Below are 27836 nucleotides of genomic sequence, written 5' to 3'. Positions count from 1 at the left end.
ACAACCGGAAAAAAGTGGGTTGCCGTACGCAGTGGTGTGCGCATGCGTTGAAGCATTAGTTCTCCGATTGGAAGCAGTGGGTCACGGGGTGGCCCCGGACGGCCTGCAGGGGCGTGGCCGGCGGGGCGCGCGCCGCGCGACAGGGCCGCTGGTTGGCCAGCGCTAGTCACATGGTTCCGAGTAGCAGGAGGTCTGCCCCGCTGCGACGTCAACGCAGCCGGCTAAGCTCCCCTGACTTGTATACCTTGGCCCGGCCCCGGCTGAGTCCTCCGAGGGCCCGGGTCGGGCGTTTTGGTGGGTACTTGTGCAGCCGCCATGGACAACTCCGGGAAGGAAGCAGAGGCGATGGCGCTGCTGGCCGAGGCCGAGCGCAAAGTGAAGAACTCTCAATCCTTCTTCTCGGGCCTCTTTGGGTAAGAACCGCACTGAGGGTCGGCCTGGACGTAAGCTGAGAGGACGAAGGAGTCATGGCCTGAGGAGGCGGAGTAGGGACGAAGGGCTGGAGCCTAGAGCTCGGAGGGGATTTCGAAAATAAAGTGCCATCATCTAAAGCAGCAGAGGGGACACAGTCGAAGGGCCAGAGCCCCCGGGTTGTGTCAACACGGTTTGAGGAAAGAGTCTGAGATGGTGGAAGGGCCCTGGGCTGAGAACACCTAAGCCGGGGCAGCAGCATCATGAGGCGGGAAGGAGACCCAGGCTAAAGGCGGGTCAAGGGGCCGGAGGAGAACCTGGGTTGGAAGCATGTGGTCTGAGGCCTTGAAGGGGACCGTCCTGAGTGGATTAAGGGGACCTGAGAGAGCAGCCAGGTCATGAAGCCTTTGGGAGCTGGAAGAGAACGTACCTGAAGGATCCCAGGTGGGCGAAATGGGGCTTGGAGCCCAGGACACCTGCCCTAGCTGTTGACCTTTCCAAGGCGGTGGTGAACTGCATGAGTGCTGGGTGATCAGGGTGAGGGGGTCTGGACTCAGGTGATGCTGGGAGTGACGAGGTCAAGTGTGAGGTGCCTGGGGCGAGTATGACCCTGGTTAATGGTGACCAGTGCAGGAAGGACCTTGTACTTGAGTGACCTCAGAGCAGGGGAATCCTGGGTAATGGAATTAGAAAGGAACCCTGGGGTGAGAGGCTGGAGAATGACTGGGGTGGGGGAGTGAGTGATGCTGACGTTGTTCAGCAGATGGAGGGATGAGGGGAGGGGAGGGAGATGAGAAAAGCAAAGGGAGTGGGGACCCTGCTGTGTGGTCATTGGGCAGTGGTCCCCTGTGTGAGCCCGGAGACTGTGGTGTGTTGAGAAGGGGGCTGGGTCTACAATGTGATGAATATTTCACACAAAATTCATGTTCGCCCATAAAAGTGATGACCATCCTTTGAGGAATCTTCGTGGCTTAAGAAAGTGCCCTGTTTGGTGTTGGCCTGTGAACCGAGAGGTTGCTGGTTCAATTCCCGGTCAGGGCACATGCCTGGGTTGCAGGCCAGGTCCTCAGTAGGGGGCACTCAAGAGGCAACCATTCAGTGTTTCCCTCTTTCTTCCCCTCTCCCTTCTAAAAATAAATAAATAAAGTCTTTTTTAAAAAGAGTGTCAAAAGCCCAGGTTTGGAGTGTGGCTCAGCCACTTATTTTATGAGCTTCGGTAATTTTCCAGTTAAAAGGGGATCGCTAGTAAAATTTACCTCAGAAGTTTGGCACTAGCGCTGAATAAGAGGACCTGTAAAGCTCTTGGATCGAGTCTGACACAGGGTTAGCTTGAATGATGACGTCAGCTGTCCTCAGTGTCACTTCCAGGAAGGAAACAGGTTTGGAACCTGTACTGGGCAGGGCAGTGAGGACCCAGGTGGGAGCCTGGGGGAGACATCTGGGAGAGTCAGAGGAGAGGGGAGCTGAAAGAGTGAGGGAGGGACTCGGGGCCCTGGGGACTTTAGTCAGGTTAGGGGAAGGGGCTTGAGGTCCTGGGCAGAGGAGGAAGAGAGCCTGGGGTGCCAGGGGAGGGTTGCGTTGCTCTTAGGACCGAGAGGAGTGACTGGAGAGGGACGGTGGGTCTGCAGAGTTAGGAGGAACCGTGGTGGTAGAGGTGGGGCTCGGAGTCTGGGAACAGAGAGGCAGAGACTGGGGAAGGCTGCGGGACTGGGAGAGCCTGCCGGGGAGGCCAGGGACAGGGTTTGAGAGGAGGGCCTTAGGGACTGGGACAGACGGTGTTAGAAGGTTGGTAAGAAATGAAGGGCAGGGCTCCTTCCAGGAGAGGAGACAGACCGCCCATTAATATTTAGGAAAAGCACTTTAATACCATGGCTGGTGTGGAGAAGCGTCCAGGCTGGTGTATGGATTAGTGAGGAACCTGTAGTTTTAGAGGCTGAGAGCGGAGAGAGGATATGCGTGCCTGTGTTTTTCCTTCAGGAGGGGAGAGGTTCTGGTGCAGTGTTTTGGGGCGGGGCCAAGAGCTCAGCTTTCGGCTAATAGTTTTGCTGGTTGGTTTTTGGTGCCCTGTCCCTCTGGACTGAGGATCAGTGTGCTGTTGGGCTGTGCATGGAGGGACAGCTAAGGCAACCTCGGAGACACTTGTCACCTGCTTGGGAAGGGAGAGCAGGGTTTGCCGTCCCAAAATATGCTTCTTTGGGACGTTGGTTGTTTTAGGCTGGTTAATTTCAGGAGAAACTCTGAAAGCCCCGTAGGAGTGGGTTCAGTGACGCTTTTGGAAGGGCTTTTACGTTTGTCTGTAAAATGCAAAAGTCCTTACCGAACCAGGCCTGCCCTCACTGGCTAGTGGAGAAGGTTTGGACTTAAATCCGTATGATGATCCTGCCCTTGTTTACTGTGCTTTTCCTGGTAACCTCCCCCAACTGACTCTCCACCCTCAGGGTCTTTTGTCTTCAGCTGATGGCGGTATTTAACCGGCTGGCTTAGGGCATTTGGCAAGTTCGTTAGTGTTCCTGGGTCTCTCCCGTGCACACAAGACACATACATGTTATTAAGCTTTAACTTTTCTTTTGCTCATCTGCCTCATGCCAGTTTGATTTTTAGACCAGCCAGAAGAACCACGAAAGGTAGAGGAAAAGTTTTCCTCCCTGACAGTTGGGGGAAAAGCCCCAAATTCAGAACCGATTTCAAAGAACTGACACGTAGCCCTACCCAGGTTTATGAGAACTTTAACAGGAGAAACTTACACACTTGGGCAGAGCAGCTGCCTGCTCCCTGGGTGGCCGGCCGGGGAAAACCCACCTCCTCCCGAGACAGGGTCTCTTGTTTATAGGGGGTTAGCAGTGAAAGTCGTGTGGTGGGGAGACATGCAGACCGCCAGAAGGGACAATGCCTTTCTAAGTTAACATGACAATACACAGTTATCACGGTGTGCACAACCATTAGCCTGGGGGTGGGGAGGATGTTTATCTTTGGGTGGCTTTCTGGGTTTCTGGGGAGTCAGCCAAGCCCGAGGCTTCCGAGAGCCAAACAGTCACAGAAGATTAAACAGAGTCCAACATTTCCCAGACGCTTTTAGTGCTGGGGCCATATCGCACCTCTGACCCCCTTACACTGACACAGGATTTGTGCTTGGCAAACAGTGGCGACCACAATCTGCAGATGTGACAGGGGGCGAGATTGTGCCACTCAAGGGAAGTCCCCGGGGTTGAGCGGAAGCTGCTCGTCCTGGAGGAAGGCTCTTGGTGAGGAGAGAGCTGGGCCCCAAGGAACCCTAGGACTTGCTGAAGGAGTGAGGGCCTGGAAAGGTGTGGCGTGAGGGGAGGTTCTGCCCGGAATGATGGGGAACCGAGCGAGATCCAGAGGGGCCAGGGATGGTTTCCAGGAGGAGAGGACTCCTTCTGGGAGGATGAACAGTAGTTTTGGGAGTGACCTCTGGGGGGTGCACCACTGCAGGCAGAGGAGGCACCTTGCGGAGGGCCCAGCTGTGTGGTGTGGACAGGGTGTTCCATGTTAGCATATGAAGTTCCAAGGGCAGGAGTCGGGGGCAAAGCTCAGCGAGGACGAGGCTGGGAGGGGGACGTGGGTGCTGGAGAGCGTTATGGATTTTAAGGAGGCATTCCTGTCTTAGTCGGTTCACACTGCTATAACAAAACACTGCAGTTGGGCAGCTTATAGACAGACATTCATTTCTCAGAGCCCTGGAGGCTGGGAAGTCCAAGATCACGCGCCAGATTTGGTGTCTGCTGAGGGCCCGCCTCCTCACAGGCAGCATCTTTTCTGTGTCCTCACATGGTGGGCGGGGTGGCCTGGCTCTCTGGGACCTCTTTTAGGAAGGCACAGAGTCACCCCCCAAAGGCCCCACCTCCTGATACCATCAACGCATGAATTTCGGGAGCACACATTCAGTCCTTAGCCAGGCGGGTCCTGGAGGGTTCCCACTTGTCTTTTAGAAAGGACCACAGCAGCTGGGGTGGGGAGAGTGAAGGCAGTGACGTAAATAAGGGCAGGTAATGTTTGTTTATGTATTTTTTAACTAGTTTCTAATTATTTATTTACTTATTTTTATTTTAATCTTTGTTCAAGTACAGTTTTCTCCCTTTTACTCCTATTCCAGCCCACCCACCCAACCCTCCCCACTTCCCTCCCATTACCACCCTCCCCCTAGTTTTTGTCCAGGTGTCCTTTAAATTTGTTCCTGTAAACCCTACTCATTCTCCCCTGAAATTCCCTCTACTCTCCCCTCTGGTCACTGTCAGCCTGTCCTCTATTTCAGTGACTTTGGTTATATTTTGCTTGTTTCTTTGTTTTGTTTAGGTTCCTGTTAAAGGTGAGATTATATGGTATTTGTCTTTCACTGCCTGGTTTATTTCACTTAGCATAATGCTTTCCAGTTCCATCCAAGCTGTTGCAAAGGGTAGGAGCTCCTTCTTTCTTTCTGCTGCATAGAATTCCATTGTGTAAATGTACCATAGTTTTTTGATCCATTCATTTACTGATGGGCATCTAGGTTGCTTCCAGCACCTAGCTATTGTAAATTGTGCTGCTATGAACATTGGGGTGCAAAGGTTCTTTTGTATTGGTGTTTTAGTGTTCTTAGGATATAGTCCCAGCAGTGGAATTGCAGGGTCAACAGGCAGATCCATTTTTAGTTTTCTGAGGAAGTTCCATACTGCTTTCCATAGTCGTTGTACCAGTCTGCAGTCCCACCAACAGTGCACTAGGGTCCCCTTTTCTCCACAACCTCTCCAACACTTGTAGGTAATGTTTATTAAGCGCCCATTCTGGTCCGGAGTCAGGTCTGAGCCAGCCACTTCACCTGGGTCCTCACGTCCGATCCTCAGGGTGTCCCGTGGAAATGGATGAGTGTGGTCTCAGAGAAGTCAAGGTACCGCCCAGTCCCCTGGCGAGTGGGACCCATGGTCAGACCCAGGCCTGTCCAGTCCCAGAGCCCTCCCTCCTCTGCACTTAGCTTCCCTTGAGGCTCAGCCACTTTGGGCACTAAAGCTGTTGGCAAACTAGGTGTCTCAGAGAGCTCCCTCCCTGTTTCTCCCCCTCCCTCCCCACCCGGTCCAGCTCCAAGAGCAGTTGAGATGGGCATGTGCAAGGCCGGAGCGGAAGGCAGGGGCGCGGACGGGGCACCTCCCGTCCAGAGCCCGCATGTCTGAGGGCTGGGAGCACAGCGAGCGCTCAGCCCCAGCCTCCAGAGCTGGCGTTGCCCTCGCTCACCGTTTCACAACCTGCCTTTCTCAAGGCCCAGGGGGCCTTGGAGCTCAGCTCGACCCTTGCGCTGCTGCTACTGCTGCTGCTTCCCCTTTCTGGAACCTCAGTGAGGACAGGGTTCCAAATTGAGAGAGGCCTGGGATAGCCCCGCCTGGGGTGGGGGCGGCCTCACATCCACGCCCTTGGGGCTTTCTTTGCTCTGCACTTGTCTGGACTGCTAGACGCCTGGGGGCTTTTAGTGCCCCAGCCCCCAGCCAGATAGTCAATAAGCAGATCCCAGCTCTCTGTACCTTTCCTCCTGCTCCCCCCACCCCCTCCTGCAAACTCCCCAAGGAGGGAAGCAGCCCAGACTTCTCTGGAAGCAAAAGGGGGAGATTTCCTGTGTAAAGCACCACAGAAAGGGAGAGGCGGGGCAGGGTGCAATTTCCTCCCTCTTGTTGGGTGTCTCCGGACAAGGTGGGAGTAGGCTTCCCTGCTGCGCCCTGTTGGGGTTGTGCAGGTTCCGGCCCAGGACCTGTTCCCTGGGGCATCCCTCCTCCCTCACACCTTCCCCGCACTCCCCAGTGCAGAATAAACCTTCCTTCCACTTGGAGAGTAGCACGCCTGGGAGGTTTCCTCATCTGTGAAATGGAAGTCATTCCAGCGGCTCCTTCACGGGGTTGTTCAAAGGCGTAGTAAGCGCAATTATGTGCACAGGGTGGTGGGAACACGGCGCCCAGCGCTGGTCACATGCCTATCCGATGCTTGCCCTAGTCATGGTCATTACTGTCGTTAGCAGGTATGGTTACGGGGAGTGGGGCTAGAGGCCCCGGAGGAGACAGCAGGGTGTTCTGTGTACTCACAGTGCAGTCCCTGAAGACCAAGTGTTGACAGATCCGTACCTACTTGAACCGCCTGCAGGGCCAGCAACCCCAGGAGCCCTGGGGGCCGGCTTTCCCGAGGAAGGAATTGCTGGCAGGGCCAGGGACAGAACGCACCTGGCCGTTGGCTGAGCCGGTGGGGAATGGCAGCTCCCAGCCTGGCTCCCAGACCGCCTGCCGCCCAGAAAGCATGCAGAGACCCCAGCGTCGTTTCTGTCTACGCCAGGGCGGTTCACCTGCCCTGCCAGCTGCTGAGACCTGCGGCTGAAAACTCAGCATTTCTTGCCCCGTCTCTGAGCAGCACCTTTCCCAAGGGGACACAGGTGTCCAGGTAACCTGGCCACGTTGTGCCGCAGTCGAGGGTCCTGCCCACCTCAGTGGATGGAACTTGGTCACCTAGTCAGACAGAGGTCAGATGGAGGTTTCCACGCTTCTGTTGGGAGTGGGGCTACCGAGAGGCAGGGTCCTTTCAGAAACCTCCTCCAGGCACAGGAAGTGTCCAGGCCTTAGCTGGGGTGCAGTGACCGCATTGGGCTGCCGGGGCATTGGTATGGAGCTGCGGGAGCCCCTGCCAGGCCTTGTGGCAGGCACAGCCCTGCCGTTGGGTTTACAGGCAAGAGGGGCAACTCTGGTAAGGGGTGGGGCCTGTGGGAGGAGGGGGCACTTAGCCTGTCTGCAGGTGGGGGTGGTGAAGCCTCCACGGAGATGTGGAAATGAAGAGACAGGGCTAGACTCCACCTCTCTGCCAGCCTGTAGGGGCGATGCTCTCGGGTGCTCACACAGCAGGCACTCTGTGGGCTCTGCCTCTTACTCCCAGCAGCCCCACCAGTGTGGAGTCTTGTCCCCAGGTACAGATGAGGAAACCGAGGCCTGTGAACCACCAGCTGGCGCCAGAGTCCTGGACTGTCCGACTGCAGTCTGAGATTTTTCCACTGCCCGCGTGACTCTAGAATCCCCACGGCCAGGCGGCTGACAGCCTTTGGAGTGGGCGTTGCCTCCTGTGTCTGCCAGCAGCTGTGTGAGCACCCGCTCCATGCCACCCTGTGGGCCAGGTCACCTCTGATCCTCACAGAGACAACGCCTCCCAGGTCGGGTTCATTGTCCCCATTTTATAGATAAAGAAACCCGGGCGCAGAGACTGCTAGTCCAAGGTCGCTCTGTTGGCAAAGTGCTGAGACCCCATTTCAGCCCAGCCCCCCGGGCCTCAGGTCTCCTCTGTCTCTGCCCCTCACCCATGCCGCTGTGTCAGCGGCATGTCCGGGATGATTCCAGCGCCGGGCAGTTGTGCGTAAAGCTCTGTTCTTAGTGGTCACTGGGGCCCGGGCCTGTGCTGTGGGTGCCGGCCGTGCCTGTCAGTGCAGAGCCGGGGAGGCAGGGAGGGGCTCAGAGTGTGCAGGGGCGGCAGGGAGGTGGTGCGGGAGGAGTCCCGAGGCTCCGGCTCTGCCAGCTCAGCAGAGGAGCCCGGCCGGCCGCTGACCGCCTGCCCCCTGTGCCGGCTGGACCTTCACGTTCTCTCATATGCCTTCTGCCTGCAGCACTGTGGGGGATGGGCTTCACGAAGACCTCCCCCTCCCTGCTTAGAGGCCACCCTGCTAGCGTCCAGCAGGCAGCAGCCTGCTGGTCAGTCAGACGAGGGAAACCTGACCAGCCTGGGCTGTTTCCTCTCCTGGAGAGGTGTGGGCAGGCAGGGACCTGGTCTGCTGCCTCGTTTTCCAGAAGCCACTTCGGGGCAGAGAAGGAAGCCTCCCTGGTCACTGAGGGAGAGACAAGGGCAAGGCTGGGTCCCAGGGCCAAGGCCTCTCGGGGGGGTGTCCTGGCATTGTGGGCTTGGGCAGGCCCCTTAATGTCCGCAAGCCCCAGTGGGCTTCCTCCTCTGTAAAGCAGGAGGGTTTGTAACTGCCCAGGTGAGGACCTGAAGGGCTCTTGTGAGGAACTCTGTGTCCTCCCAGGCGGAGGCCTGCCAGCCGTGGTCAGCCCTTGTGAGGAGCACATGGGAGAAAGCAAGGGCAGAGCAGGGCCTTGGACCCCTCCCCCGCCGAGGGCACCGACTGGAGGCCCAGGGCTGGGCCCTCACTCTCCCTGTCGGGAGGACTGAGGGCCGGTGGCTGTGCCCCACAGGGGAACGGGAGAGGAGGACCGTCGGGGGGATCTAAAGTGGAAGTCACTGTGCCTGCCCTGCCTTTGGAGGTCCTGAGGGAACTGCAGGCGGGGTGGGTGGCATGGCAGTGGGGGCCCAGGGGGGCCCCGAGGGTTGAGGTGGGAGCGAGGGAAGCTGAGGCCCCGCATATCCCCCTGCCCCCCCAACCCCATCCCACTGGGCAGCTGTGTGTTCCTGGCGCTGCTCACTCCTCTCCATGTGGCCATCGCCAAGGTTGGTGGCTGTGCCTGGGAGGCCTGAGACTGCTTCCTCCGCCTCGGAAGGGGGCAGAGAGCCACGCAGAGTGGGTAATTATAGACAGCCGCGCACCGGGCCGGCCCAAACCAGTTCCCTCTATTCCTGGGCATGGCTCGGAGCCACTGGTTGGGGAGAGCCAAGCAGATGCGGCTTGGGGGAGGTCCGTGGGGGAGGGACAGGCAGCTGTCACCAGTGCTGCCGCCCAGGCTCTTCCGAAGAGGCGGACACAGCTCATTTCTCTGGAACCTGTGCAGGGGGAAATGTGGGTCTCCCCACCTTGGGGGGTTTGTGGTGCTCGCCACAGAGGTGGGTGTCACCCACCCAAGGTGGGTGACATGAGCCGACCTGAATGGGCAGAGACGGCCTGTAGGAGGGAGCCGTGCAGGTGTGCCAGCCACGTGGGGGGACACCTCAGCGGGCAGTGGAGCTGGGACCTTCTCCCTTCCCGTCACTGCCTCCCGGCCAGAAACCCTCCTGTCACATTGGAATGTGGCCCGAAACCTCCTTCCGGCCTCCATCCAGCACAGGGCTCCCCTCACTGCCTCCCTGCACCACTGCCGTCCTGGCCCCCTCCTCCTAGAAGTGGCCGGGCCCGTGCTCGCCTCAGGGCCCGTGCACCTGCTATGACTGCCCATGGGCTGCTCCTTAGTCCTCATTGGGGCCACAGCCCGAAGCTCACGCCCCTGACCTGCCCCTGCAAAGAAGCTCTTCTTCCCCAGCCCTTCCTGTGCTTAGTCATTCGGAAGTTATCCTGCTGGTTTCCTGTTGATTGAGGACCAGGTTGGCACGGGATAAATACCCAGATATTTGTTCCCCAGATGACTGTGTGAACTCTTCTCCCTCAGGGCCTGCCCGTGAGCCACTGGGAACCCCACCTCCGTCTCTAAAAGAAGAGGGTGGGACTCCAGAGGATGATCCCCCTGTCATTGCCTGAGCAGGTGGCAGCCCCTCCAGCTTTTCCACCCACGTTAGAATCGCCGACCCAGCGCAGGGCAGGCCCAGCCTGGTCTGGGGTCAGAGGATTTCAGCCCAGCGGCTGACAGGCTCTGTGCCCTGTGCCCACTCAGCCCACTGAGCTGAAACACACCAGCTGGGGCTGGCCCGGCCTACTATTGTCGGTCACGGTCCCAGGCTCCAAGAACCCGAGCTTTTTCAGAGATTGCCCGGGGCTGAATAAGAGGACATGGCACCCTCAAGGGAGGGTGGGACCCCCGGGTGCAGACCTGTGATTTTAGCCTGTGAGTGCATCCCTCTCCTTTAAGAGAACATTCCAGAGAACATCCCCTGGGGTGTTTTGCATCCTGGCCCTGAAGGAGCCTCCTGAAATCTCTTCTGCCAGAAACCTGTGGAAGCGCCTCCCCTCTCCAGGGCCAGGAGTGGTTTCTAATGCAGTCACTTCAAGCAGGGGCCTGAGGCTCACACTGGGCCAGCTGGGGTGAGGCCTGTGAAGGGGTGGGGGGGCGCAGTACTCAGGGACATTTCCTGGGGACAGCAGAGGGTGGGGAGACAGCGTCAGCACAGCCCCAAAAAGCAAAGGGCAGGCTGTTCATCTAAAGAAGAATCTTACTGCTGTGATTTGCACTCAGGGCCAGGACTCCAGTCCTAGTGCCCCTGACGCCAGCCGGCCTTGGGCGGGATTTGCCCACTGAAGTCGTCCGGCCTAGGACAGGTAACAGCTGGCTGCTTTCCAAGCCATCAGTCTAGGCCAACTTTTCCCCTCCAAACTCACCTGGCCACCTGAATCATCTGGGACCATTGTTAAAAGTCCTGATTCCAGCTCTGGTCGGGTGGCTCAGTGGGTGGGAACGTTGTCTGCTTCATGGAAGGGCCGCAGGTTTGACCCCTGGTGCAGGCGGGGGTGGGGGGCAGCCTGTCGGAGTCTCCCTCTGTCCCTCCATTCTCCTTCCTTCCTCTCCCCCTCTCTCTGAAATCAGTAAACATATCCTCAGATGAGGACTTTTGTAAAATCCTGGGCCTAGGCCCCACCCAGACCACCTCCAGGGAGGGTGGCTGTGTGCTCGGATTTGATTATTGCAAGGAGACCCCCTCCCCGGAATTCAAAATCACAGGCAAGGTGGCCCACAGCCCTGGCAGTGCCGTGAAGGCATGCTTCGAACGCAGCTCCCAAAATTACCCTGCCGGGGGCCCTTGCCAGCTGGCTGGGGTGGCGACTTTCAGGGCCATTTGACACGGGGTGAGGGCTGGGACAGTGGAGGTGGTTTGTGTGGCTCTCAATTGGAAAGTCGCTGCTTATCTCTTCCCGCAAAACAGCGCATCCCTTGAAGTCAGGGAAGAGAGAGTCTGGACCCCATCGGGGGGCTCCTGAGTGTGTGGGTTTTATTTGACTGGTTTTCGTGGGCAGTGGGGGTTCGGACAGTTACCCAGACCACAGACCTTGTGGACTAAGCCTGGGGGGGTCATTGGAGATGGAGTGACTTGCCCCAGGGAGGGTATTACTGAGTGGTCCCCCGATTCAGGATTCAGGGTCACATGCACCGCTTGCAGGTCGGGACTCCAGGGCAAAGCTGTCCCTGCAGGGTGTTCTTTATTTATTTCCACACACCACCCCCCCAGAAATGTCCTCCTCTGTGTCTCCCCAGTCCCTACTGTCACACAGTACATTTTCTGGGGGTGGTTTTGCCACTTTAAATAATGCCGTGCTGAGCATCCTTGTAGCTCCTCTGAACAGTTTCTTAGGGTACATTGTTAGAAATGGGATTCATTGCTGGATCATAGGACCCGATATGAATCCCGATATTTAAAAAATATACGTTTCTTTACTTGAATAGATAAAACATGCAGGTGATTAAAAAAAAAAATCAGCCCTGGCTGCTGTGGCTCAGGGGATTGAGCACCAGCCTGCGAACCAAAGGGTTGCTGGTTCAATTCCCAGTCAGAACACAAGCCTGGGTTTCGGGCCATGTCCCCAGTAGAGGGCACGTAAGAGGCAACCACACACTGATGTTTCTCCCTCTCTCCCTCCCTTCCCCTCTAAAAATAAATACATAAAATCTTTAAAAAACACTCAGTACAAACGAAGGGTTTTGGTCCATCTCTCACACCAGGCTCCCAGTTCTGCAGACCCCGCCTCAGAGAAGAATGCCGCAGCTAGTTTTTGGTGCATTTTTCCAGAATTATCCTGTTCATATAAACATATATGCTTTTCTTCAAACATATATGCTTTTCTTCTCGCCCTCTTTTCGTTGTTTTGTTTTAACACACTTGGGAACTTTTCCCATACTCATTTTAAGCAGCATTTCTCTGCGTGGTTGTTGTGCTATCGCGCCCAGACCTGAGTTGGCAGTGACACGCTCGGGGGGTGGGGAGGTCCTCACCGAACAAGCAAAGTTCACAGGGCACAGGGTTCCGTCGTTGGGGAAAGGGTGCAGCACCCAAAGCTGGGCACTTCCCCCAGGATGCTTTGCAGTCTCTCGGGAAGAGGGCCTTGTGGGGGCCTGGGAGCGGCCGGGGCAGGAAGTGGAAGAGGAGACAGCTGTCAGAGGCTGTCGCAGTGCGTGGGGCGGTCGGGAAGGTCTAGGCAGCCTCTGTGTGAGGGAGTTGGAGCCATAGCCCCTCTCTCTCTCCCCCGCCCCACCCCCGAGCTGGGAGCAGAGGCCTGGGCTGCAGCTGGCCTCGGGCAGCGGCTGCCCAGGGCGGGTCATAGGGTGGACGCAGGGCCACATCTCCCGTCTCGCTCACTTCCTTCTGATACCAGACTGGATATTCTTCCCATCCTTTATTCCCTCTCCATTTTTTTCTTCCCCAGAGGCTCATCCAAAATAGAGGAAGCCTGCGAAATCTACGCCAGAGCAGCAAACATGTTCAAAATGGCCAAAAACTGGAGCGGTATGTGATCTCTGCTGATGTTCCTCCTCGCTCCTTCCCCCTCTCCTCCCTCGGCTTCCGGTCCCCGAGGTCTGGCTGGGAGGGGGGCCTCGCAGCCCCCCGTCTGTTTAGGCCCCTCCACCACAAGCCAGTGGGCTGGCCATCTGGCCGTCGGAGCCTGCTGGGCCTCGGAGCGAGGACAGACGGATGAGGGTGACTCGATTGCTGAGTCCGGTAGATCCACGTGGGTGAGGAGGTCTTCGAGGGGTTGCTCCTTGAATTCAGAGTGTCAGGTTTCCCTGGAAACTGTTCCTTGCCGCTCCTGCTCCTGTCCGAGTGTGAGTTCTGGGCTGGGGGGCATCCGAGTGGTTCCAGTGACACTGGTCACAGTTCCTATTGACCGAGCACTGCGCTGAGCGCCGAGCTTGCGCTGTTTAATCGAACTATCTCAGCAATCCTTTGAGGGTCACTCATTAATCCCCCATTTTATAGATTCGGGAACCAAGCCCCTGTCTCAGCCCCTTGCCCAAGACCCCACAACCAGTCACTGACAGCTCGAATTCCGAGTCTGGCGCCCTGACTCCACAGCCGGGTATTTAACCCACCCCGGTGCTGCTTCCTGACCTTCGGGGCCGAGGAACTTGGATCTGAGTCACAGCCCAGACTGGCCTGCGACCCCCAGGAAGGTCCTCGGCCTCCCCTCATCCGTGTCCCCCTCAGTGTCGGGATGGGAAAATAGTCAAGACTGCTCAGGCCGTAGTGCAGGTCTGCAGAGGTCAGGGGACACCAGGGACAGTCAGCACTCCATGGACGTGGTGGTGCTGTAGCACGGAATACTCCGCCTGGGGAGGTCACCCTAGGTCACGTGCCTCGGAGACACTCACACCTGTGTTGGTGGGCAGAGTGTCAGCCTAGTCCTGGCCCTTCCAACTTGGCCCAGAGTCATGGTCAGGCTCCCCAAGGCTGGAGCTTGGCTGGCTGGAGCCTGAGGAGGCGCAGAGGCTGCTGGCAGGGCGGGGCTCTGGGAGGTAGCTGCGGGGCAGGGCGGGGGGGGGGCCTGGAGGAGAGGTTCACAAAGCCGGCGCCTTGAGCCCTTTGGGGGCCGATTGCATACTGTGACCTCAAGTGCCAGCAAGATGGCGCCATGGGAGTCGAGGAAACCAGAGAGGAGCCTGCTGACCGAGAAGAAGATGAACCCTGGGGCGGGCCGTGGAGGTGGGCTGTTGAGATGGGCTGTGAAGGCCCAGAGTGCAGTCAGTCACTGTCGTTTCTGGGAAGGGCTGAGCTTCCACACAGAGCAGGTGCTGTGTGTGTGTGTGTGCTCCTGCACTCATAAAGTGTCTTAAAAGAAAGAACACTTATCTTCCGATCACGTAGATGTTGCTTTTCCCCTAAAATTCGTAGACCCCGCCCCCAACTACTCAAACAGGATTCCTAGGCCAGTTTTTTAACCCAGTTATAGTAACTTTTATGGAGATTTTGCACTCGAGTTTCTGGCCCTTTGGAAATAATAGAGGGCTCGTGCATCAGGAGACCTGGGGGCCGCGTCTGGCCCGCTGCCGCAGAGGTGTGGGGCAGAGCCAGGCCCTCCTGTGCCTTTCCAGCTCAGAAGTTCTCAGACTGGGACTGAGGCGGAGGACAATGAAGGGAAGCAGCCTCAGAACTGAGCGGGAGGTGGCTGTGAGGTCTCAGTTAGCACGGTCCCCACCCCTGGGGATGAGACACATAAACAGAATGGCTTGGGGCCCGTGGAAGCTGACAGTGTGCAGCAGAGTACAGGACAGACTGGGCTTCAAGTGTGCGGCGTCCACTGCCCCTGCCCATGGGCACTTGTCCCTACGCCCTCAAGATCTTGGTGTCCACGTCCTACTTCCCTCTCAGGACGTGAAGCTCCTGGACAGAGCAGACCCTGTATGTTACCCCCCACCCCCCCACCCTGCTGCCATGCACCTCACGATGAGGGCGCTGACTTGCCCACACAACCCGCAGTGGCTCCACACCAGGGACCAGAGCGAGGACAGAGGCAGAGGAGTCGGGGGAAAGAAATGGGACTGAGAAGGCGGGAGTAAACCAGGAGTGTTTTGGAGCAGAATCTCAGTTGCCCCCGTCTTCCCCACGCCCCCTCCTGGCCCCATCCCCTAACTCAGCCCCTTCGGTTCCCAGCTCCCCAGGAGACACCGTTGAGGTCCCGAGGCTGAGGTCTCCGTCCAGACCTCAGCTCACCCAGGCCACCCCCTTGCTTTCCCTGGGACTCTATTCTGGAGAGCGCCCAGGGCAGTGTCTGTGTGGCTCACAAAAAGCGTGGTGCCCACTCAGGCCACACTTTCTTCTGTTGCAGCTGCCGGAAATGCTTTCTGCCAGGCGGCCCAGCTGCACCTGCAGCTTCAGAGCAAGCACGATGCAGCCACCTGCTTTGTGGACGCCGGCAACGCATTCAAGAAAGCCGACCCCCAAGGTGAGGAGGGCCGGTGGGCCGCTGGGGCATCAGCTGAGCATCGTGCAGGGCGGTCCTCAGGTTTCCACTGGGCTCCGGTTTTCTCTGGTGACTGCTGGGCAATAGGCTGGCAGGGAGGTGCTCGAGTTTTAATTTCAGAACTGGCTCCCTTCCGGTTGGCATTGGCATCCGGCTTTGAGCCGCCGCCTCCCCCTTCCACTGTATGTGTGTGTGTGTGCGCGCGCGCGGCTGATGGCTCCCCTCCCAAAGCCTGGGAGCATTTGGGAGTGGGAGTTACATTTCAGCCCTGCTGCATGCCAAGGGGAGAGGAAAATCTGTTCTGTTGTCAGAATTAACACGCAGAGCGGGCGGGAGGGTTTCTGAGCCCAGCCAGGTAGAAGCCCTGCCGAGAAAGGAGAGGAAGTTACCCTAACCTGGCCTCCCTGCCTGGGGTGGGAGGGTAGGGAGACAGCCCCAGACGGAGTTGCCAGAGCACGAGTCCCTGCAGGTGAGAGGGTGCTGGCGACAGAAGCCCTGGTCAGGGTGACTCTCAGTGAGAGCACCATTTTGTCCCCCTGGGCTCATCTGGGAGCGGAAGCCCAGTGGGCACCAGAATTTCCATTTTATGGAGCTTGAATTTTAATACACTTTTTAAATCTTGGTGCCAGACATGGCTTGCTAACTTTTAATTTTAGCAAGCCAAGACTTGAGACCATCTACTGTCACTCTCCTCTCATGAGACTGGGAAGGACATGAGGGTTTTTTTGTTGTTGTTTGTTTGTTTGTTTTTAAGGAGATGCACGGTCTTGAATAAAGGCCTGTAGTTCCAGGGGGGCAGCGGGCAGCAGCCCACAGAGGCACCCACGGGGGCCATCGAGCCCTGGCTCGCACACCAGCCCTGGGGCCTGCTGGCGAGTCTGTGTTGCTGTCGGGGGCACTTGGTTCCCAGGGTCTGAGTTCGGGCTAGACCCGTAGCTTTTCTCTGTTCCCGTCCTGACCAGTCGCTGCTCTGCCACTGGGCGTCTCACAGACGTGGGCCTGAGCAGTCACGTGGTGGCTCGGGCCCAGCAAGCAAGGGCCGGCGGGGAGGCCTCATGACTGGGTGGGTCACTGTCGCTCTCTGCACAGGGCTGAGCGCTGAGCCACTGCCAGCCGTGGGGGCGAGGTGACGATGACCCAAGCCATCCCTGGGTGTTTTTTCCAGCTGGAATCACCCCAGGAAGTCTGTGTCCCCCACAGAGCCCCACTCCCACCCCAGCCTTTCTTCTGCTCCCTGGGGCTCTGGTTGACCTGCAGGTGCTGCCCCTGAATGGCTGGAAGGACCTGTTCCTGGGGTGGGAGGAGAGTGCGAGGCCGCGTGACAGGTGCCCAGCACCAGCTGCTCCTTCAGCAAGCCCAGCGCTTCCCGTGGGCCGGCCCCACCTGGCACTGTGATGTCATGTCCTTCCCTGGCTTTTGATCTGAATTTTCTCATCTCTCAGCAGGCGCTGGGGGCCGTGCGTGGGGCGTGGCCCGGGGCCTGGCTTTAGGGAGCTCCGAGGGGGGCAGCGTCTGCTGAGAGACGAGAAAGCGGCAGTGCATAGGTGTGGTGATGGTCCCCTCGGGGGCTCAGAGGCTGACCTAGGTTCTCCAGGGGTCAGCGAGCATGGTTTGCTGCCCTGGGAGCTGAGGCGGTAGTGGGTGGTTTTGGGGATAGGGTGGGGGGACAAGAGGAGGAGTGGAGCAGCGAACAGCCTTATTCGGGCAGGTGGCACCCACCCAGCACCACTGCCTCATGACTGCCAGCCCCCGTCACAGTGCCGAGTTGGGGACCATTGGAGCCAGGGTCAGGAGAGAGGGCACGTTTGCACCTGGGGTGACAACTGCTCTGTGACTGGGGCCAGGCCCACTCCACAGAGGTCCGTGGCAGCTGCGTGGGGCTCCGTGTGGTCTCAGAGGGCCGGGAGGCACCCGCTCTCCATGACCTCAGACAGTCACTTCCTCTGCCCAGGCAGAGACCACCCAGGAGGTCAGGCGCAGACGCACCCGGGGTGGCACCTGGCACTCGGTGAGAGCCCAGCGAGGGGCAGCCCTCGGCTCGCATCCAACGGGCCTGGCCCGGGCCCTGAGCCTCCTTCCTGGGCTCCGTGCCCAGTGAAACAGAGCTGGCGGGCCGGTTTGGAACGGGGCCCATTTTCTCTGAGCAGGTGACTGGCTCCCTGGGGCCCTGCCCATCACCTCACCTGCCTCAAAGGCCTCCATGCTTTATCAGCACTTCCCCAGGAGCCCTGAGGGCCCTGCCTTCAGTGTGGGTCAGGGGTGTCCTGCCGCCACCTGGGGGGTGGGGGCGGGGAGGCGATGCCCACAGCTGTCGGTGATTCTGCAGAGTTTCCCAGCCGCTGTCTGCCGCTCTGAGTGGACTCAGACCAGGGAGGTCTCTTACTCCGCATGGTGACAGCTAGGCAGGGCTGCGTGTGCATCTGGGGCACGGAGAGGGCCAGGCCCCCACCTCCCCTCCCCTCATGCCCCGCACCCCACTGCCACTTACCAGATGCCTTCTGTGCACCAGCCTCTGGCATCGTCTTTCAATCCATTCCATTTCCTGGGGTTCTGGGGTTCTCCCGGGTTACCCAGGAGACTGGCCAAGCTGGGGGGTGGACTGCAGGAGTGGGGTGGGAGGCAGGATGGATGGGAGGCACCTGGAGCCCAGGATGGAGGGCCCTGGGACTCAGACTGCCCGTCCCCCCAGCCAGGGCCTCCCCTCCCTGGGCCTCAGCCCCCTCCCCCAGCCTGGGCCGGTCACTCCCAGTGTCCCATCCCAGTTCCAGCTTTCTGTGGGCGGGCGGATGGCGGGTGAGTTGGCTCTGCTTCTCCAGGGGTGCACTGCCCCTCATCCTGGGGATGCTTATGGCCCAGTAAGACGAGCCACTTATAGCCAGTGTGTCAGGGGCTTGTCCGCCTGCACTTTTGCCGGGGTGTCAGCTGGCAGCCTGCTGCTTTCGGGGACAGGTGCCCTGGAGTGCAGAGCAGGCATGAAGGGGATTTAGTCCTCTGAGTCGATGTTGTTGCCACAGGTGGGGGCAAGGCGGGGGCAGAGCCTCCCCTGCCACACGGCAAGGGCTGCCTTGCTGACAGTGCTCCAGGGCCGCTGCTGCCTGGGGAGGCAGCTGCGGGGAGTCTGTGGTGCCAGGGGAGCTCCCGGCCCCTCCTCCTCTGGCTGCTAATCTCACCAGCAGCAGCCTTGCCACCTCTGCCTACAGGCGTGGGCTTGGACTGGAGAGGGCATGGGTGAGTCACAGGGTGCCTGCTGGTGACTCCCACCCCCTGGGGTGGAGGCTGGAGCAGGGGCGATGCGCTGTGCCCTCTCGCCGCTCCCTGCAACCCCGTGCAAGGCACCTCACCGTCCTCTTCCTGGTGCTGCAGCCAGGTGCTGGCTCACTGGTCACTCCCCAAAGTGCTGTGTCAGAGAGTGTGTGTTAAAGGCCCGCTGAGTGTTTCCAGCTCTCATTTCTGTGGGGTTCCCTGTCTGTCCTCCTTTTCCTCTTCCCCACCAGCTCAGGCTTCCAGCTGTCAGCCTCCGGACCTTAACCGGCAGGTGTCTGCTCTCCGAATCCCTTTGGGGTCCCCAGAGGCCTTTCAGGTTGGGATGAAACCCCCAGACCCCCTCACTCCCAGGCAGTGCTCACAGATGCACACTTTGTGTGTGAGTTTCGGGGGCTGGTGGGCTCCCTGGAAGCCCAGCCCAGAGCTCAGCCGCGTGAAGATTCAAACCTGTCGCTGGGCAGTGAGGCCGCCAGCCCCTCAAGGGAGCAGGCGCCAGGCCTTATGTGTCTTTGTAGCACCTCAGCCCCTAGGGGACCCTGGCAGCAGCCCGGGAGCCTGCCAGTGCCCTGGGCTGCAGGAGGAACCGTCAGCCTCGGCTCCGCGCGGACCCTTCTCCTGTGTCCTGTTCAGGCTGTCTGTCCTACCCCTCCACCTCCCCGAACTCCCTTTCCCCCTGAGATGCGTTAAAACAGTGTTAAAAAAAAAATCCACCCGAGAGCTCATCACTCTCTGCTAGAAAATGCCTCCCACTCACGCTTCTCTCTCTCCTCCAAATAACTTGTCAAAGGAGAAAGCCATTCCCAAATTTAAAGTCTTGCAAGAGATAGTACAACAAAGGTAGCCCCGACCCCCTCTCCAGTGCCGCCCGAGCATCTGTCTCCTCGGAAGCCTGTGGCTGGAGGAGCTGCCGGGTGTCGGTGCGGGTTAGGGAGGGCGCAGGGGGTGGGGGGACTCTGCTGAATGCTGCGGTCGGGGCCAGGGAGTGACAGGGATTCCCACTGGAGGGCCTCGGGGTCCCACGGTGGAAGGGTGGCAGAGCCCAGGAACCTGCGCGTCCCTCAGTGTCAGGCCTGGCTGCAGCTGGCCCCACCTCCCCCCGGCCAGCAGCTCAGTCCTGGAGGGTGAAGCCGTGGGAGATGTGGCTCCCGGCAGCCTGACCTGGCACTGCCGCGTCCTGCCCCAGAGGTGCCGGTAAGGTGGTGGCGCTGTGGCTACTCGAGGGGCAGGGCAGCCCCGTCTGCCAGGCCACCCTCTGAAGCGTGTGCCCAGTGAGCAGTCTGCAGAGTCAGTGAGTCTGACCAGGGTCCTGGGCTCAGGGATCCCTTCGCCTTCCCCCCCCAGCCTCCCCCCCCTTCCCCAGGGAGCTCAACCCTGGCCGCTCCATCAGTCTCTCCCGCAGGCAGCCTCCGCCCTGCATCCCCGCCTCCCACTGAAATCGCTTCGTGCTCTCACTGCTCCCCCCACCTTTTTTCTCTCCCCAGAGGCCATAAACTGTCTGATGAGAGCGATCGAGATATACACAGACATGGTAAGGGCCACTGCATGTCCCGTGCCCGCTCCCTGGCCACCATTGCCCCAGCCTCCCCTCCCCGCTCCCACCTCCAGCACTGAGAGCAGGTGGGGAGTGGGAGCCGGGGGGTTTGGTCACCTGCACTGGGAGGGGCTGGCTGGGTCCTCACCCAGCTCCCCACGGCCTGGTCCTTGGCAGCAGCCCCCCCCCGCCCCCCCCCAGCCGGCAGGTCACCGAGGCCCCTCCCCAGGACCTGCTCACAGCCTTCCCACGGCCCAGCAGCATCCTCATTTGCAGGAGTCAAGGCTACTGGGGGCACCTGTCCTTCTCCCTGTGCCTGGCCTTCCCCACCAGCCTCCTATGTGATGACCAGCTCACAGCAGGCTACGGGGGCGGCAGGGAGTGGGCACAGCCCCTGCACTGCCCCGGGGGACGTCCCCAACAACGGATGAGGCCCAGGGAGGCGGCTGCCAGCCCAAGGCCGGGGAGCCAGCACTGCAGACCAAAAGCAGGCTCAGGCTGCTGTGAGCTCTCCTGTTTGCCTCTTCATGTGTCCCCTCTGTCTCGTCAGACCCCTCTCCCAGGCAGGAAGAGGGTCCTGCCCCGTGGGTCCCAGGTGATACTGTAGTATTATAGTCACAGCATTTATTAACGAGCCACTCAGTGAAGTGGTCCCACTCTCCTACAGCAGCCCTGTGAGGTGGCCGCTGTTGTCAGTGCATCTGACAGTCACGGGCCACACATCCGCAGGCAGGATTCGCTGAGACCCAGAACCAGGCCCAGCCCTTCTGGGGGTGCAGAGCGGCCGGCCAGGCACCTGGACCCACCCTGGGTGGAGGCAGGTGGGGTGTGCTCAGCCCCTTTGGGAGCCGGGGGCCTCCTTGAGGAGAGCTCCGGCCCTCCACAGGGGAGTTTGGAGAGCGGAGGGGGTGGGGAGGGCGGGTTGGCTTGTGAGAAAGGCCACCTCAATGGCCACACTGGCAGAGGGGGTGGCCAAGGCCACCTTGGGTTGTGGAGACATCGGGGCCCCGGTTTCCCCAGAGCTTTCACCAGGCGACCCTGGGCTGGCCCTGCCACGGCCTTTCTCAGCCACCTGTCAAAGGCTTCTTCGGGCGGGACTTCTGCCAGGCTCCTCGCCCCACCCACCATGCTCCCTGCGTTGGATGGGAGCCTGGGCTGTCTCGGCCGAGGTCACCCAGGCAGGGCAGCACGCAGGCCGGCCCTCTCTGTCCGGAGCCTCCCTTTTAAGCCCCGTGCCTCCGCCTCTCAGTGCCCTCCCAGGTGCGGCTGAGCAGCAGGGAGCCACCACTCTGGGGGCTGGGGGGCGGCACAGTGCAGCGGGGGGCATCGGCCACCAACACTCCTTTCCCGTGTCCCCCGCAGGGCCGGTTCACCATCGCGGCCAAGCACCACATCTCCATCGCGGAGATCTACGAGACGGAGCTGGTGGACATCGAGAAGGTGTGTGGCGGTGGGGGTGCCTAGCCCACAGGGGTGAGGGGGCTGCCGCGGCCATGCTCCTGGCACCCGGACTCCTCTCTCTGTCCTGTCACTCGGGAGCCCTCTGGTGTCTGAGCGCAGGGACAATGGATGGGGCCCCCGGCAGCACTGAGGCGAAGGGCTCTGGCCGTGTCCCGGGCAGGGTGGGGGCTGCGGTGACCAAGGCTACGGTGCCACCTCGTCGCCCCCTCCCTCCCGTGTCTCCTCAGGCCATCGCCCACTACGAGCAGTCCGCAGACTACTACAAGGGCGAAGAGTCCAACAGGTACCCAGGGGGCCCCCTCTGCTCCTGCCGCCCAGTCCCCCCAGTGCCCCTGTGAGCAGCACCCCCGAGCTCCCCCTCTCTGCCCCCCCACAGCTCGGCCAACAAGTGTCTGCTGAAGGTAGCCGGCTACGCCGCGCAGCTGGAGCAGTATCAGAAGGCCATTGACATCTACGAGCAGGTGGGCACAGAGGGGCTCCGAGCCCTGCGTCTGCAGAGGGCACTGCACCCGCCCTGGGTGCTGCTGCCGCTCCCCCCACCCGTCACCCTCTCTCTTGCCTCTTCCCCCCTCCCCCTCCACTTCCCTGTCATCTCCCTGGCCCTGACCCTGGACTCAGCCTGGCTGACCTTTTTCTCCCCCTGTGCCCATGTGTGGTGTCACCGCCGTCTCCCAGCCCTCAGTCCTCACCAGGAGCTTCCTGGCTGACCCCAGAGTGACCGACTCTGAAGAACCAGAGTGGGGGAGGGAGTGGGAAGAACTGCCGAAGCCTGTTCTGTGGGGGGCAGAGGCAGCTGAGGGGCCCGGGGAGGAGGCAGGGGACACAGGAGAGGGACATGGCTGCTCGGGCTCCTCTCCGCTGTGCGGGGTGGGCGGGGCCCCAGCTGTCCTGGTGGGTGCGGCCTGGCCAGGGCAGAGGTGGGCTGCTGCTCCTCAGGTTCCTGCCGCCTTTGCCCCTCTGCCCACCCACGGGCCAGCCCCCCGTCGGGCTTGATAGCGGGGCCACCACCTCTGCCCATCTGGGGTGCCTTGGGAGGCGCACAGGCATCTGGCCCCGCGGCAACACCTGTCCCCCCATCACCTCTTGGCCCTTGGTCACTCACTGCACATCACCAGCTTCCCTGGGGCATGGGCCCCGCCCCCAGCTGGCCCCCGAGTGCCTGGCAGTGACCCCAGCCCTCTGGTGGCTCAGCATGAGCTCACAGCGTGGCCTCCACACCCCCGTAGGTGGGGACCAACGCGATGGACAGCCCCCTCCTCAAGTATAGCGCCAAGGACTACTTCTTCAAAGCGGCCCTCTGCCACTTCTGCATCGACATGCTCAACGCCAAGGTGAGCCCGCCAGAGCTTTCCTCAGCCACCAGGTGACCTTCCTCAGAACACTAGGACCACTGTCCCCGAACCAGAGCCCCTCTCGGCCCCTTAGAAAGGGTGGCCCCTCACGTCCAGGCCCTGACAGTCGCCTGGGGTAAGCACCGCCTGCTCTCACAGCTGCGTTTCCTCCCTGATGCCAGCTGCCCGGCCCCTTAGTGTTTGAGTTTCCCGGTCCCCGTCCTGCCGGTGCTGGGCTCGCTCTTCATGATGACACATCCTGAATCCTTACTGCACCCCCTGAGGGCGGCATCACTGTCCCCCATGTCACAGATGAAGATGCAGGTCACAGCCAGAGTCCCTTGTTCAAGGCCCAGTGCCTAGTAAATGCAGCCCAGACTCCAGATCTCCTGGGTTCCCAGTGTCTCGATTTTCGCCGCAGCCTGCGTGTCCACCCACCCACCCTCAGGGCCTCCTGGCGAGAGGGGTCAGTGCTGGCGAGGGGCAGGGAGTGGCCCGGGGATAGAGTTGGACTGCAGAGTCCAGGATTTCTTGGGGGTTTCCTGCTGCCCGAGCCCCCTCCCCTTCCTGATCTGACTGGGCAGGTTAAGAGCGGCCTGTTCAGATCCCTTCCCACTGCTCACCCTGTGCCCTGAGCAAGTCACTGCCCTCTCTGGGTGCTGCCTGCTCTTGAAATGGGGGTCTCCATCATGTGACCCTCCCTGGGTCCCCATGCTGGTGAAATGTGAGAGGTGCCCAGCACAGGCCTGGCACGAGACAGGCACGCAGGCACTGGTCACCTGCGCCCTCCCCTGGGTGACCAGGTTCAGGAAGGAGCACTGGCCTCCAGGCCTGGAATCCTCCCCTGAGCTTCCCTGTCCGCCTCCCTGTCCCCGCCAGCTGCCTCTGCAGCCCGGCTGGTGCTGAGCTCAGCTCCATGGAGGTGCCACTAGGCACAGAGCCAGGTGACTCGTGGGCTGGGGGACAGGCACGGACAGCCGACTCCGGGCCCAGGCTGTCCTCTGATCCCCGGGCTGTCGGGCCAGTGGCTCCACGGCCCCTCTTCCTGAGCTTGTCCCCTTCCTTCCCCACGCTCTGCGGTGCCCAGCTTGCTGTCCAGAAGTACGAGGAACTGTTCCCCGCTTTCTCTGACTCCCGGGAGTACAAGCTGATGAAAGTGAGTGCTGGGGCCCATCCCCCGCCACTTCACATCTGGGCCTGGGAGGGGGTGTTCGGGAGCCGGGCCTGGGGGGCCTGGAGGCGGGGCTCCAGCTAGTGCAACCACCAAGATGCGTGCAATGGTGCTCAAGGGTTTTTGTTTTTATTTTGTTTCTCCTGGTCTGCCATTTGGGTCTCCATTTTGTAGATGAGACCAGACTCAGGCAGCAACAGAGCCGGTCAGGGCTGAGCTGGGACACACACACACACACACACACACACACACACACGTGCGCGTGCACACACGTGTCGCCTGTGTCCTGGAGCTTGCAGGCCACTCCCCACACGGGCAGCACTGGAACACCGCCTTGCCACCTCCCACACGGGAGGGAGTCCCCGATGCTCATCCCCCCAGATGGTGTGTGCAGGGGTGTGACCCCGCCCAGCCGGGGCCCTGACCCGAGCCTGCCCTGCTGTTACAGAAATTGCTTGAAGCCCACGAAGAGCAGAATGTGGACAGCTACACCGAGGCGGTGAGTGGCTGGCGGGGTGGCTGCCCGTCTCGGGCATGCTCTGCCGAGCCTCTCACCCTCTTTGTCCCCGACCTTGGCCCTGGGCTGTGTGTCCCTTCCTCCAGCTCACCCTGGAGTCCTCCCAGGGGCCCCGAGAGAAGGAGGGAGTGTCCTCCCCGTGGTAGAGGTGATGGCGCTGAGGCTGAGGATGGTGAGGGGACGTGTCCTTGGTGCCCCGGGAGCAGAGCTGGGTTCAGACCCACGTCTACCTGCCTGCTTGGAGTCCCCCTGGCCGAGCGGTGGAGCGCCACCTCCCACCAGGTGGTCTGGGTGATGCAGCAGAGCAGAGAGGGAGGAAATGAGCAGACGTTCCCCCCTCCAGAGGGAGAGCCAAGAGGAGGTGGGGCGGAGGCTGGGGCGTGGGCAGGGCGTCCTTGCAGCAACGCGTGCCTACGAAGCTTCACACTGCAGGTGTGTCCACGCGTTCTGGAGCCTGTGTGCCCTGCTCCGGACCTGACCAGGTCCTCAGGGCTGAGCAGCTGCCCCCCGGGAGCTGTAGGTCCCTAGTGACTACAGGCCAGCTCCCTCCAGTCCCTCTGGTCCCCCCTGCTCACCCCACCCCACCGCCCCCAGAAGTGGCGGGGAAACCTGGAGGCTCCCAGTGGAGAGGTGGGGGCAGGACGGGCGTGGGTTCTCTCTCCAGCTCCCGGTGCCACTTGGGACAGGCCTTGGTCACGTCTCTAGGTTCAGCTTCCCAACCCTAACGCAAGGAAGCTAGACCCTTTTTTTGTTAAGCTACAAAATCTATTTTTTCCCGAAAGGAAGCCTGACACTCAGGTTAGTAATGGTATTAAAGGGAGCCACCAGCTCACTGCCCCCGTCGCGCCTCCTCCAACCTGGCGGGCTGGCTGGCAGGACACGTGTAGAGCCCCAGAGGCCTGGTGCCTCAGGGCTGGGACCGGGAGGGGGCCGGCCGGGGTGGGGCTGGCCGCCCGTCAGCACATGGCCCTCGCACTGTGCCCCAGGTGAAGGAGTACGACTCCATCTCCCGGCTGGACCAGTGGCTGACCACCATGCTGCTGCGCATCAAGAAGACCATCCAGGGCGACGAAGAGGACCTCCGCTAAGCCCCACCCGCGCCAGGGCCCTCTTCCCGCCCTCTGCTCTCCCGGTAGCCCCTCCAGCGCGAGCCCCGAGAGAGGTGGCCCCAGACCTGGTCTGGGGCCTTCCCTCCCTCCCCCCAGGCGTCTCACAGGCCACGATGTAGGCTCCGCACCGGCCTGCTGGCTGGGGACAGCCACCCTCTGTTCTCGCTGCACCCCTTCCCCTGCCCATTTATTTAAGCCCCAAAGGTACCCCTTTCCACCCCAAAATACAAAATCTGTGATGTAGACCTATTTGCCGTGGGTGCTGCCCCAGTGGGAGGCAGGGGACAGTGCGGTCAGCATCTGACCCCCTACCTCCTGACCAGCTGAGGCGTGAGATTGGTTTCTGTCTCCCCACTTCTGTTCCCCCAGTGGAGCTCAGAGCACATGGAGCTGCTGAGGGGCGCTCTCGCCGCTAGGGGTGGGCTCCTCCCCCAGCGCCAGGAGCTACCCAGCCTCCTGCAGCCCCTACCTCCCCAAAGAGACCCCAGGCCCTGGAGCTCGGGGGGCCGTCCCACACCCACCCCACATCTGCTCCTATCCCAGTGCTTTGAGGTTTCGTCGGTCGGAAGCTGCAGCTGGCCCCAAAAAGAAAATAAAACAACAACACTTTTGCATGAGTCCTTCTGCCTCCTCACCTCTGCTACTCTCCTTCCTTTGGGGCCAGAGTCCTGTCCTTCCTGGTGCCCCCACCGGGCTCTGGCCACACTGTGTGGGAGGGGGTAGGTGTCTTCACCTGTGTGCCTTGGCTTCCTCGCCTGGGCATGGGATGGGTGCAGCAGCTGGGGGATGGGGCGGGAGAGGCCCTCCGAGTCTCCCAGCCTCACCCACGCCCACAGTGCCCCGGTGCACTCGTTCCGTGTGTCACGGCTGGGGGAGAAGCAGCTTTGGTGGCAGAGTAGCGGACCAAGTGGGTATGGGGTGTGGGAGAGGAGATGACAGAATTCCTTTGCCCTGGAAAAGTGGGCAAGGGCCACCCACCTGCGCACTCCACCGTGTGGGCCTGTAAGTCAAGTGAACCATCCGATGTGTGTGTGCTCCCACGTCCAGGTGGGGACAGTGGGAGGAGGCAGGTGAGCAGGGCAGAGGGGGCGCTGCCTGGAAACCAGGGTGGGCTCCTCAGACAGTGCTCCCGCCTAGAGCCGGGATGGAGTTCAAGAGAGGTTCACCGTGTCGGGGTGGTCTGTGGGACACCCTCCCCTTCTGCTCCCACGACTCCATAGATTGATAATGGCTGCCTCCAGCTCAGCTAAGATCTGAGACCTGAGGTTGATTACTGATGTCTATCACAGGCACAGGCTGAACAATGGTTTAAGAATCTATTTCTGCGCTGGCTGGTGTAGCTCAGTGGATTGAGTGTGGGCTATGAACCAAAGGGTCACTAGTTTGATTCCCAGTCAGGGCACATGCCTGGGTTGCAGGCCAGGTCCCCAGTAGGGGGCGCTCAAGAGGTAACCACACATTGATGTTTCCCTCTCCCTCCCTTCTCCTCTCTAAAAATAAATAAAATCTTTTCAAAAATCTATTTCTGTCATTTGTGACTGAAAATAATTCTCAATCTTGGCTGTGCTTGAAATCATTAAAAGGACTCAAGTTTGGCCCTGGCCAGGTAGCTCAGTTTGTTAGAGCACCGTCCCCATACGCCAAGGTTGTGGGTTTGATCCCTAGTCAGGGCAGGTAACAAGAATCAAACTATGAAGACATGAGTGACACAACAAACCCATGTTTCTCACAAATCAATAAGTAAATATTTCAAAGTATTCAAGCGTGTGTTGCACCGATAAACTGGTTTGGTGAGGTTCCCCACCCTTTGGGGGGTGGGTTTGTGTGTCTCCTGAAAGTTCCACAAGTGATTCAAATGTGCAGCTAGGGGTAGAGACCACTGAACAGGACAGTTCTTTTCAACCTGTAATTGATCCACTCCCTCGGCAAATACTGAGTGAATGTAGCTGAGAGGTTACCTCGGACCCTGCCCTCAAGGAGTTCTCACTCCCCACATGCAGAACTCTAGAATGGACACACTCTTGTTCACCCTCTGCGTCTAATCTGCCTTGGAGAACCTTCCTTTTATGTCTCTTATGTAACAGTGTCTGGCAAAAGGCCTGCCCCATAGTTTGAATTTTTAACACACATTTATTGAATGCATGCTTTGTGTCAGGCATTGTAATCCAGGTGCTGGGGATTTCACTGCCGTCACAGGTCTTGGAAGCTGTGTGTGCCTGCTTTCTGCATGGTGGGAGGCAGAGGTGACAGAACAGTCGGCCAACACCA

General features: G+C 60.1%; 1 protein-coding gene across 1 annotated transcript; it reads left to right on the top strand.

Annotated features, from left to right (window-relative positions):
* Nucleotides 1–168: 168 nt before the first annotated feature.
* Nucleotides 169–26185, top strand: NAPA (NSF attachment protein alpha). The gene is made up of 11 exons (XM_045845346.1): nucleotides 169–413; nucleotides 12653–12732; nucleotides 15050–15166; nucleotides 19930–19976; nucleotides 21342–21419; nucleotides 21668–21723; nucleotides 21817–21901; nucleotides 22667–22771; nucleotides 23859–23927; nucleotides 24391–24441; nucleotides 25446–26185. Exons 1-11 carry the CDS (start codon nucleotides 316–318, stop codon nucleotides 25545–25547), a joined length of 888 nt encoding a protein of 295 aa, XP_045701302.1. The 5' UTR covers nucleotides 169–315; the 3' UTR covers nucleotides 25548–26185.
* The last annotated feature ends 1651 nt before the right edge of the window (nucleotides 26186–27836 follow it).

Source organism: Phyllostomus hastatus, unplaced genomic scaffold (genome assembly GCF_019186645.2).
Source record: "Phyllostomus hastatus isolate PE091 unplaced genomic scaffold, TTU_PhHast_1.1 phas_contig_468, whole genome shotgun sequence".
NCBI lineage: Eukaryota > Metazoa > Chordata > Mammalia > Chiroptera > Phyllostomidae > Phyllostomus > Phyllostomus hastatus.
The sequence above is the reverse complement of the archived record's forward strand: the minus strand, read 5'-3'. Positions and strand labels throughout refer to the sequence as shown.

What these genes read in the sequence shown, in the direction of transcription:
- NAPA (XM_045845346.1), top strand. Translation starts at nt 316, where the DNA reads ATGGACAACTCCGGGAAGGAAGCAGAGGCGATGGCGCTGCTGGCCGAG. An exon ending in AGCTGGTGGACATCGAGAAG is followed by an intron (nt 21,420 to 21,667) that starts GTGTGTGGCGGT and finishes GTGTCTCCTCAG; the next exon opens with GCCATCGCCCACTACGAGCA. An exon ending in GGGAGTACAAGCTGATGAAA is followed by an intron (nt 23,928 to 24,390) that starts GTGAGTGCTGGG and finishes CTGCTGTTACAG; the next exon opens with AAATTGCTTGAAGCCCACGA.